This window comes from Prionailurus viverrinus, chromosome F2, assembly GCF_022837055.1.
Source record: "Prionailurus viverrinus isolate Anna chromosome F2, UM_Priviv_1.0, whole genome shotgun sequence".
Classification (NCBI taxonomy): domain Eukaryota; kingdom Metazoa; phylum Chordata; class Mammalia; order Carnivora; family Felidae; genus Prionailurus; species Prionailurus viverrinus.
Genome location: NC_062578.1, coordinates 38,374,498 through 38,387,278, shown reverse-complemented (window position 1 = coordinate 38,387,278; position 12,781 = coordinate 38,374,498). Strand labels below are relative to the sequence as shown.

The window sequence follows — 12,781 nt, the reverse complement described above, 5'->3', positions numbered from 1 at the left end:
AGTGACCTCTGGTCAAATGCAGTTTTCAGTCCCATTCTCTCAAGTCCCAGTTCACTGGGCCCCTGAGGAGCACTGTGCCTTGCATGTTACTTCTCTTTTGGTTTCCTTGCTACTCAACTACTCTGATTCTCCTACCTCTCAGTGGTTCCCCTTAATTTCCTTAATAAAGGACGCTTTTCTCGCAACCTTAAAAATGAAGACATTTTCCTAGGCTTCTGTCAGATATCTTGTTTTTACAATATACCCTTTCTCACCAAGCCTGGGCTTCAAATATCTTGCCACAGTTAACTCCTGAAAACTGTATTGGTGAAGGAACTCTCTCGGTAGCTGCTGGTCAGGTGCTGCCTTTTTCCTGGCCTACGTTATTGCATACCTGACCAATCTTTCTCCTCCCATGACATCCACCTTTCTCCGTCCTGCCAGTTCCTACTGATTAGAGCATTCACTATCCCTCTCAAAGACCTTCAATGACTTCATATTACTAAGTTCACTCCTCATTGTATTTTCAACCTCATTTCCTACACTTTCTTCTCTTTCCACATGTATCATATATGAGCCTTATGCCACAGTCTTACTTTTGCACCAATTAGCCAAGCGGATTTAACATTTTTTGGATTTGTTCATGGGTGCAGTTTACCAAAGTATCATCCTCCATATTTATTTGTCCAACTCTCACTTTTTAAGGTCCAGCTCCAGAGTCCTCTCTTTTAAAAAACCTGTTGAAGCAATCCCTTCTCAAAGTCCACATGCATATTATGACCATTAGTAACTACTATGTCATATCCTGAGCTTGGTTCTTTTCTGCAAGCTTTGGTCTTTCCTATTGCTATTCATGGGAAGGGACTCCATTTTTACTCTCTACTCTAGCTCTTAGCATAATGTTTATTCAAAGTTAGAACTCAGCACTAGTAAACAGGCTAAGAACCCCAGTGTCCCCAGTACTTAGCACATATAATAACACTGAGTAAATATATTTAATTGGTGTTTGTTAGGGCAGATGAACAAATGAATTTTGGTTCTCAATTATCTCAAGCCTTGGCTAGGCCAGACTTCTTAGACAAATTCATTTCAGATTTCTCTTTCAATTCTGCTTTACCCCAATTACAAATATTTTAACAGCTATTATAATAAAAATATTTCTAGCATGATTCTAATCTGCAGCCTCTGGGTCACGTATTTCAAATTAATTCAATACACTATAGTAAAGCATTTGAATAATTTTTTCAAAATGTCATGATTTGACTTGTACTTCAAGTTTGTTAAATTATTGAAGATGACCAGAAAATGACTAATATTAGGTTTAATATAGCCAGGAATACACATAGGATCAACTAAGGACTCATGACAATAGAATATATAGATCTCTTATTTCCTCCTCCCACTTTCAGATTTTCAGATATACAAAGAAATAATAAAGAGAGAACCACTAATAAACTGTGTGTGTGGGAGAAAGAGCACACTATCTTTTTTTTTTTCCACACTATCTTTTAAAAAGCAAAAGACCATACAAAAACACATACAAGCACAGTGAAACCAGTATAATTACCAGGAACTAGCATAGTAGATGTGAGTTCTGGAGTTTCCAAGAAATCCACGTTACTTCTTTGGAATGTCTTGCTATAATTCGTCTGAAGGTGGCTGTATAAATATAGATTAAGGCTGTGAATTTTTATTAGAGTGCAAAACAGAGTTCAAATTCAATAAAAATGGCAAGGTTTTAGATGATTTGGATTGTCTGAATACAGACTTCTTTTTATCACTACCCACCCTAAGATAAAAAATAAAGGACATGTAATTTAACAATTGTCAGCAGAAAAAATATTTTAAAGACTTCTAAAAACAGAATACCATTAGCTCCCTATAGAAGATAAAATAAAAGGAGAAAGACTTTAATTGCAGAAAGAAGTTTAAACAGAAGGAAGAATACATTGGCTGCCCCGATGATTAAAAAAATAGGATAGCTAAGAAGAAAGACTATAGATTTTCTCTCCCTAGGAGAAAATAAATAAATAAATAAAAATCATCTTAAAGTGTAGGCCTGGAGTACAGAGTTGAATAAAGTTGCCCTTAAAGCTCCCTTTGGTTTTTAAGATTCTATTGGTGTCATTCTGTAGTATATTTTATTTTACTATTATTTTTTTTGGATGTTTTCTCATGTGCTTTTTTTTTTTTTATGAAATTTATTGACAAATTGGTTTCCATACAACACCCAGTGCTCATCCCAAAAGGTGCCCTCCTCAATACCCATCACCCACCCTCCCCTCCCTCCCACCCCCCATCAACCCTCAGTTCTCAGTTTTTAACAGTCTCTTATGCTTTGGCTGTTTCCCACTCTAACCTCTTTTTTTTTTTTTTTTTCCTCCCCCTCCCCCATGGGTTTCTGTTGAGTTTCTCAGGATCCACATAAGAGTGAAACCATATGGTATCTGTCTTTCTCTGTATGGCTTATTTCACTTAGCATCACACTCTCCAGTTCCATCCACGTTGCTACAAAAGGCCATATTTCATTTTTTCTCATTGCCACGTAGTACTCCATTGTGTATATAAACCACAATTTCTTTATCCATTCATCAGTTGATGGACATTTAGGCTCTTTCCATAATTTGGCTATTGTTGAGAGTGCTGCTATGAACATTGGGGTACAAGTGGCCCTATGCATCAGTACTCCTGTATCCCTTGGATAAATTCCTAGCAGTGCTATTGCTGGGTCATAGGGTAGGTCTATTTTTAATTTTCTGAGGAACCTCCACACTGCTTTCCAGAGCGGCTGCACCAATTTGCATTCCCACCAACAGTGCAAGAGGGTTCCCGTTTCTCCACATCCTCTCCAGCATCTATAGTCTCCTGATTTGTTCATTTTGGCCACTCTGACTGGCGTGAGGTGATACCTGAGTGTGGTTTTGATTTGTATTTCCATGTAGTATATTTTAAAAATGGTCTCAAAAATAAAAATTTGCATGAAATAGGTATTTCCAGGTATTTGTTACTTTCATTACCATAGCTTAAACCCTAAATATGGACTTACTGGAGGGCTATATTCACTGCCATTTAAAACCAACTAGAGTTATTTAATCTCAGAATAGCAAAAATTTTCTTTATCCAATTTGTAATTTTTTAATTAAAAAGGTGGATTTGTTTTTTTAACTTTGTTGAGGAATAATGGACAAATATGTACATTCAACATGTACAAAATGATTTGATACACATATACACTGTAGAATGGTTATCCAGAGAAGTCGATTTGTTTTTAATCTTTTCCAAACAATGTCTTTAATTTCCATCCCCTCCCCTGCTTTTTGCAGTGCTTAGAGACATTTAGAAAAGTTAAGCTATGATGATCTTAACCATTATATAGTTTTATTACAAAACACCACAGTAAAATGACTTTCTCATCCTTTCTGTGTCTTTGTTCACCTGCCCCCCTGACACTTTAGATAGCCATGACCCATATCTAACTCTTACTTGATAAGCATCAGTAGAATGGTTATACTTAAAGTAGGACAATTACCAAAGGTATTTGTTTCAAGAGGAAAGTGGTTTCTAATCCATGAAATAAATTCCTAAAAATTTGGGATTGAGGAAACTGAGCAAATGACACATTTTAAGGTAAGATAAAGCGAATGGGGCTTTTCCTACAGGTCCTAAAAATATCATGTATATTTCTCCCTGCTAGCCAAAAAAAAAAAAAAAAAAAGGCTGCTTATTACTTACCTATTCCACACACTACTGTTCTCCCAAAACTCATAAATCATGTAGCGAGATTCATTGGAAAGCTTTTGTATGGAAATGCTGGAATGGAAAAGAAAAGGCCTAAGTAGCCACAGGAAATTAAAGACAAACAGCAAACTACTTTTTCTAATCATCTCTGTATGTGGTATGAAACAATCTTATCTACTCATACAGGAAACACCCATGGTGCCTGCATGAAAAAGAGAGTTTTGTTTGACATAATTTTTTAATTTTCTGCTTTGGCATCATGAAAACTGTCTCAGTATATCACAGACATCACAAATATAACTTGTGTAAAATTTCACTCCTTCAAAAGATTATCTGTTGTGTCAGGGTTCAGAAAAATGTTTTGTGCCACTGCCCCTGCCCTCAAAAGCGCAGCTCTTTGAATCCATCCTGTCACTCCCTATAGCTCTTTCCAAATTCCTGGTCTTACCCCATCCTTGGACGGACAGCTTTTGTTTGGGGTCCTGTTGTTAGCCATGTGAGTCCACACTGCTGCTATATAGCAAGGCTTCTGGCTCCCTAGTGCCCAGTGGTGGTCCTCCTCTCCTTCCCTCCCTCCTTCCCCCGCTCTCTCTCTTCCACATACACACCTCTCAGTTTTCTCTGTTCAACTTTGAGAGTCTACATCCTAGCCATTTAGCCATGATCGTAGTTTGTTGTTGTTGTTTGCTTTCCCAATTTAGGCAAGAAAAATTTGTCCCTTGAAGTTCTTTGACCAGTATGAGAGTGGCTAAAAGCCTATATAGTAGGTTTTGAAGGAGTTGGGTGGGGATGTGCCGAAAAGACATGTTGAGGTAAAGGCTGGATGTAATCCTGGGGCAATGAACAGCCACTGAAGGATTTAAAGCAGGGAAGTAGCATGGTTAGAGCTGGGTTTTATTTATTTTTTTAAGTTTTTTTTTTTTAATCTTTATTTTTGAGAGAGAAAGAGTGTGAGTAGGGGAGGAACAGAGAGAGGGGAAGGCACAGAATCCGAAGCAGGCTTCAAGGCTCTGAGCTGTCAGCACAGAGCTGGATGCGGGGCTCGAACCCACGAACCGGGAGACTGCGACCTGAGCCAAAGTCGGACACTTAACCAACTGAACCACCCAGGCACCCCAGAGCTGGGTTTTAGAAGATCTTTCTGATGGTGGTATGAGGTATTCCATGGAGAACAGTCAATACAAAACAGGAAGAGAAGCTAGAAAGGTCATGATACTGCTTTCGTGATTCATGACAAAGATCCAAATTAAGGTAGAAAGGAGAGGGGGGGGACAGATTCATAAATTTAAGGGAGAGCAGGAGACAAATATAAAGATGCCTTTAAAAAATTAATTCCAGGGCCTTCCGGGGAAGATGGCGGAGTAGGAGGACCCTAAGTTCATCTCCTCCCATAGATGGAACTAGATGACACCCACACCAGTGTAAATAACTCAGAAAACGACCCATAGACTGGCAGAACAGAATCTCTACAGCTAAGTGTAGAGAAGAGACCACATCTCACAGGGTAGGAATACTGTTGTTGAGAGCTAAATGGATCATTGGACCGTTGGCAGAAGGGAGGGACCCGTGGTGGTGCAGGGGGGAGAGAAACAGACCCTCACAATGGGAGACCTGCACAGGGAAGATGAATCCCCATAACATCTGTCTTTGAAAACCAGGAGGGCCAAATTTCACGAATTTTAAAAACCAGCAGGACTTAAAAGCTGGAACTTTAAAAAATCAGCAGGTTTGGCTCTGGGTGAGCCCGAAAGGCCGCAGGAAACTGAATCTCCACCCTTAAGAACACAACAAACAGCCCCACCGAGATACAGCACAGGAGCAGCAGTTTGAAAAATGGGCTATACTAGAGGAAGATCTGTTGACTACTCTCAGGGCATGTGCTGGAGGGGCAGGGATCCCTTGTGGAACAAAGGAGCAGGCGGGTGCCGTTTCACTCTCCTGCTCCCCAGTATAAACCCACAGCCACCAGTGGGAACCAGGGAGGCATGGATCTGATCCCTACCTAACTTGCTAATACTCCGCATCCTGCCCCCCTGCGGTCCCCCGGGCAACCCTGCACTTCTGCAGATCCACCGTCTCCAGTCTCAGCTCTGGCAGGTAGGTCCCTTGCACAACAGACCGGCACAAACCTTGCTAACATCACACATCCTAACCCCTGTGCACTTGAGTGGATCTGCCCCGTCCAATATGCTCTTGGCTGGAGCCCACCCAAAGCACCACTCCAAAGTGACTCCAGCCCCTGGGAGAGGGGAAGATAACCACACATACACCAGGCCAACTACAGCCCCAGACGACAGCTGGTCTGATTACAGGCCACACCCAACAACAAAAACTCCCCAGGGCGAAAACAGCAAAAGTGCTACTACGTCTCTCTCTGTCAATGCGCGCTCTGACTCAAGCCCAAGGCAGCCTGAGACCGGCCCACCAACAGGACAGGGACCAAACACCGCTGATGACAGGCAAAGAGAGCCATTGCAGGTGACTGGACCGGAGGGAAAAGCGGCTCTGCCGAAACATTAGGGTGCATGCAACACACATAGCGGACACCCCTGAAGTGCCAGCTTCTGGTAAACGGGACACTGCACTGCAGGGCACTACAGGACCTCGTCTTCAGGGCCCACTATTTTCAAGAGCAGAAGACAGAGCTGACTTTCCCAACACGCAGACAGAGACAAAATGAGAGGATAGAGAAATATATCCCAAATGAAAGAATAGGGCAAAACGACAGCAAGAGACGTAACTGAAACAGGTAAGTAATATACCTGATAGAGAATGTAATGGGCATAAAGACACTGAACGTGACAAGAGTAGAGGACCTCAGCGAGACCCTTAACAATGAGACAGAAACATACAAAAGAACTGATCGTAGATGAAGAACAGTAAATGAAACTATACACTAGATGGAATAAAGAGTAGATTAGAGGAAGCAGAAAAACATCAGTGACTTGGAGGACAGAGTAGTGGAAAAGCAAGCTGAACAGGAGAAAGAAAAAAAAAAGAATACAAAAGGAATATAAATTTAGGGAACTCAGAGACACCATCAAGTGTAATAGCGTTCCTATTACAGGGATCCCAGAAGGAGAAAACATAGAAAAGAAGGCAGAAAATTTATTTGAAGAAATCATAGCTGAAAACTTCCCAAATCTGAGGAAGGAGACAGTAAAAGGAGCAAGAAAAAAGAAAACAGTTACATACAAGGGAAACCACATAAGGCTATGAGCTGATTTTTTTCTGCAGAAACACTGCAGGCTAAAAGGATGTGGCATGATATATTCAAAGTATTGAAAAGGAAAAAGTCTGCAGCCAAAGACACTCTATTCAGCAGGGCTATCATTCGGAATAGAAGGAGAGAGAAAGAGTTTCCCAGACAAACAAAAGTTAAAGGAATTCATCGCCACTTAACCAGCCTCGCAAGAAATGTTAAAGGGAACTCTGAGTGGAATGGAAATATCATGAGTTGGAATAAGAAGTACATTGAGAAGCACAAGAGAGTAAAGTTAAGTGCATATGTAAAAATTGGTCAAGGGGCTCACAATATGTAGATGTAAAGGATGTAAAGCATGACACCATATACCTATAATGTGGGAGGAGAGGAGTAAAGAATGAGTTCAAACTTTAGCCACCATCAACTTAACACAGACTGCTATATGCATAAGATGTTACATACAAACAGAATGGTAACCACAAATCAAAACCTATATATGCAAAAAAAATTAGAAAGGAATCCAAGAATATCTCTAAAGAAAGCCAACTGATTGTGAGAAAAGAGCAAGAGAAGAATGAAACAGAGAAGGACAAAAACAACCATAAAACAAGTAAAAAAATGGCAGTAAGTGCATATCTATTGATAATTTGAGTGAAAATGGACTAAATGATCCAATCAAAAGACACAGGGTGGTGGAATGGATAAAAAAGCAAGACCCATCTGTATGTTGCCTATAAGAGACTCATTTCAGACCTAAAGACACATGCAGATTGGAAGTGAAGGGATGGAAGAACACTTATCAAGCAAATGGACATGAAAAGAAAACCAAGGTAGCAAGACTTACATCAGCCAAGAGACTTGAAAACAAATATTATAACAAGAGAAAAAGAAGGACATGAGATAATCATAAAAGGAATAATCCAACAAGAAGGTAAAACAACTGTAAATATTTATGCACCCAACATGGGAGTACCCACATACGTAAAGCAGCTACTAACAAACATAAAGTAATCAAGAGTAATATAAAAGTAAGGGACATTAACATCCCACTTACATCAATGGACAGATCATCCAAACAAAATCATAAAGAAACAGTGGCTTTGAAAGACACATTGGACCAGATGGTTCTAACAGATATATTCAGAACATTCCATCCTAAAATGAATACACACTCTTTTCAAGGGCACACGGAACATTCTCCAGAATAGATCGTATGTTAGGCCACAAAAACAAGCCTCAAGGAATTAAAAAAGACGGACAACATATCATGCATCTTTTCTTACCCCAATGCTATGAAAATAGAAATAAACATCAAGAAAAAAACTCTGGAAATAGCATATAGGGAGGTTAAATAACATGCTACTAAACAATGAATGGGTCAATCATGAAGTCAAAGAGGAAATTAAAAAATACATGGAGATAAATGAAAATAAAAGCTCATTGTTCCAAAATCTTTCAGAAGCTGCAAAAGCAGTGTAAGAGGGAAGTTTTATAGCAGTACAGGTCTACCTCAAGAAGCAAGAAAAATCTTATAATAGAGCTAGAAAAAGAAGAATAAACAAAACGCCGAATCACTAGAGGAAGTAAATAATAAAGATTAAAGTAGAAATAAACAAAATAGAAACTAAAAAAAGCAATAGAACATACCAATGAAACCAGGAGCTGCTTCTTTGAAAAGATCAACAAAATTAATAAACCTTTAGCCAGAACATATCAGAGAGAGAGAGAGAGAGAGAGAGAGAGAGAGAGAGAGAGAGAGAAACTTAATAAAATCAGAAATTGAAGAGGAGAAATAACAACCAACATGACAGAAATACAAAGAATTATTAAGATGATATTATGAACAATGATATGCCAACAAAGTAGACGATCTAGGAAAAATGAATAAATTCCTAGAAACCTGTAACTTCCCAAAACTGAAGCAGAAAGAAACAGAAAATTTGAATAGACCAACTGCTAGCAGTGAAATTGAATTGGCAATCAAAAAACCCCACAAACAAAAGTCCAGGACCAGACGGCTTCACAGGTGAGTTCTACCAGACATTTAAAGAAAAGCTAATGCCTCCTCTCCTCAAACTATTCCAAAAAATACAAGAGGAAGGAAAGCTTCCAGATTCATTCTGTGAGGCCAGCACTACCCTGACACCAAAACCAGATGAAAATACTACAAAAAAGAGAACTACAGGCCACTAACTCTGATGAACACAGATACAAACCCTCGACAAAATATTAGCAAAGTGAATTCAACAATACATTTAAAATATCCCAATCCATGAGCATCCATGAGAACCAATACTGTGAAGATGGCTATAGTACCCAGAGCCATCTACAGATTTAAAGCAATTCCTGTCAAAATACCAACAGCATTTTCCACAGAACTAGAACAAATCATCCTAAAATTTATATGGAACCACAGAAGACTCTGAATAGCCCAAGCAGTCCTGGAAAAGCAACGCAAAGCTGGAGGTATCGCAATCCAAGATTTCCAGCTTTGGTATTAAGCTGCTGGGATCAAAAACAGTATACTACTGGCACAAAAATATGGAGATCAATGGAACAGCATACCCCACCCAGAAATAAACCCACCGTGATTATATGGTCAATTAATCTTTGACAAAGAAGGCAAAAATATGCAGTGGGAAAAAGTCTCTTTGAAAAAGGGTGTTGGGAAAAGTGAACACCTACATGCAAAAGAATCAAACTGGACCACTTTCTTAAACCATACACAAAAATAAACTCAAAATGGATCAAGGACCTAAATGTGAGACCTGAAGCCATAAAGATCCTAGAAGAGAACACAGGCAGTAACTTGTCTGACATTGGCTGTAGCAACATTTTTCTAGATATGTCTCGTAAGGCAAGGGAAACAAAAGCAAATGTTAGGACTACACCAAAATAAAAAGCTTCTGCACAGTCAACAATCAACAAAAAGACAACTTGCTGAATGGGAGACGATATTTGCAAATGACGTATCTGATGAAGGGTTAGTATCCAAAATATATAAAACACTTGTACAACTCAACACAAAACCCAACACATAATCCAATTAAAAAATGAGAAGACAAGAACAGACATTTCTCTAAAGAAGACATCCAGATGGCCAAGAGACACATGAAAAGATGGTCAACATCACTAATCATCAGGGAAATGCAAATCAAAAGCACAATTAGGTATCACCTCACACCTGTGAGAATGGCTAATAAAAAAACACAAGAAACAAGTGTTTGTGAGGATGTGGAGAAAAAAAAGAACTGTCATGTACTGTCGGTGGGAATGCAAATTGGTGCAGCCACTGTGGAAAACAGTAGGGAGGTTCTGCAAGAAATTAAAAACAGAATTACCATGTGATCCAGTAATTCCACTACTGGGTATTTACCCAAGGAACAAAAAAACCCACTAATTCAAAATGATATGTGCGCCCCTATGTTTACAGCAGCATTATTTACAATAGCCAAAATATAGAAGCAGCCCAAGTGTCCACTGACAGATGAGTGGATAAAGATGCGGTGTGTATATATGTGCGTGTTTGTGTGTATACACATCGCACCTTTATCCACACACATAACAGGATATATTACCCAGCTATAAAGAAGATTGGAATCTTGCCATCTGCAACAACATGGATAGATCTGGTGAGTATGATGCTAAGCAAAATAAGTCAATCAGAGGAAGACAAATACTATGATTTTGCTCATATGTAGAATTTAAGAAACAAAAGAAATGAAGGAAAAAAGAGACAAACCAAGAAACAAAGTCTTAACTACAGAGAACAAAATGATGGTTACCAGAGGGGAGGTGGGTGGGGAGTTGGGTGAAACAGGTGAAGGAGTTTAAGAGAACACTTATCATGATCAACACTGAGTAATGTATAGAATTGTTGCATCACTATACTGTACATCTGAAACTAATGTAACACTGTGCTTTCACTATTCTGGAATTTAAAAGTAAAGTAAAATAAAAAACTCTGTAAGTCCAGCTTGTTCGATCTAATGTTTTAGATTATATTCAGATGAGAAATCAAAATGAAAGTATAGACCAACAGCAAGGATATTTATTTTTATTTTTTATTATTTTTTAAATATAATTTATTGTCAAGTTGGCTAACATACAGTGTATCCAATGTGTTCTTGGTTTTGGGGGTAGATTCCTGTGATTCAACACCCAGTGCTCATTCCAACAAATGTCTCCTCAATGCCCATCACCCATTTTCCTCTCTTCCCCGCCACCCCCCCCCATTAATCCTCAGTTTGTTCTCTGTATTTAAGAGTCTCTTATGGTTTGCCTCCCTCCCTGCTTGTAACTATTTTTTCCCCTTCCGTTACTCCGTTACTCCTGTTAAGTTTCTCAGGTTCCACATATGAGTGAAAACATATGATATCTGTCTTCCTCTGACTTATTTCACTCAGCATAATACCACCTAGTTCCATCCACACTGTTGTAAATGGCAGGATTTCATTCTTTCTCATTGCCAAGTAGTATTTCATTGTATATAGAAACCCTATCTTCATTATCTATTCATCAGTTGATGGACATTTAGGCTCTTGCATAATTTGGCTCTTCTTGAAAGCACTGCTCTAAACATTGGGGTACGTGTGCCCCTATGAATCAGCACTTCTGTATCCGCTGGATAAATTCTTTAAAGTGCTATTGCTGGCTCATAGGGTAGTTCTATTTTGAATTTTTTGAGGAACCTCCACACTGTTTTAAGGATATTGATTTAAAAGATAACAGAGAATGTATCAGTGTAAAAGTCAAGCTAAATGTAGTTTAGGATTTACCTAAGTATGACCAGCAGGTGGTGGTAACTGTACACAGAAATTGTAATATTTTCCTTTAGCTCTTTGCTGGGCTGGTAAATAGTTTAATGTTTTTCGCAAAGCTGTTGATCTGGATTGCCGAACTAAGGTATGATGAGCAAACATTGTTAGCTCAATTTCAAATATTCCAGGGAAAAGGTTTATAACAGAATCAAAGGAATTGGATGTAAAGTGAAATCAAAGATTTTCTAATCCTAGAGTTCTTGAATAAGCTCCTGGTGGGGTGTAGGGGGCTGTTCCTGGAAATCCCAGAAATGAGCTGCAAATTGATGTGCATGTCTATTTTTTTCTGGGAAGAAAATCCATAGCTTCCGTAACAGTTTCAAAGGGTCTCTAATCTCCGAATTTAATTTGACCATGTAATGGACAAATTTCAACCCATGAGGTTTTTTTTTTTTTTCTTTTTTTAGGATAAAGTTTAAAATACTCAGCCTAGCATTTTAGTCTCTTCATGAACTGCCTGCTACAGACTAATTCATTTATATTACATATCACATTAAATACCAACTTATCCTGCTATTGGACCTTCTGTTTTTCTAGACATCCATAAGACTGTAAGGAATTCAAAAACTTTTAGCATGATTCTCATGCTTTTAAAGGACTGAAGAAAGTATCACAGGGGAATGAGATCGAGGTGTGAAGCACAACCCAGCAGGCCTACCTTTCGCTACAACTTGTTAGTTTTGTCACTTTGGGCCCATTACTGAACCTGTTTCCTCATCGGTAAAATGGTGATGATAACAGGACTGTGAGGAGTAAAGTGTTGCGTGTAGAATATTTAGCCTAGTCTTTGGCAAATTTTGTGCGTATCAGCCGTTAGTTCAATAGCCAAGAAGGAAGTAGCACTTTCACTGGATGAGCAGTTTCAAAGGCTAAATCCTCAATGGTGCTAAAGCTGAGAAGTATGACAAAAGTAAAAGAAACTGGAGAGAAAACGAGGCCAGGAAAAAAAAAAACTGAAGGAAAAAAGACATATTTGTGAAAATGAGAAGCAGCAAGCCAATAATAATGATGATCATTATATTATTTATACACACTAACA

General features: G+C 38.8%; 1 protein-coding gene across 3 annotated transcripts in view; it reads right to left on the bottom strand.

Moving 5' to 3' along the window:
• Nucleotides 1-12,781, bottom strand: part of NECAB1 (N-terminal EF-hand calcium binding protein 1) — a 195,853-nt gene that overhangs the window by 2,557 nt on the left and 180,515 nt on the right. For all 3 annotated transcript variants that reach the window (XM_047842897.1, XM_047842898.1, XM_047842899.1), the window contains 2 exons: nucleotides 3,712-3,789; nucleotides 1,547-1,638 (listed from right to left, as the gene is read on the bottom strand). In XM_047842897.1, coding sequence (XP_047698853.1) covers nucleotides 1,547-1,638; nucleotides 3,712-3,789 — 170 coding nt within the window. The remainder of the gene's footprint in view (nucleotides 1-1,546; nucleotides 1,639-3,711; nucleotides 3,790-12,781) is intronic.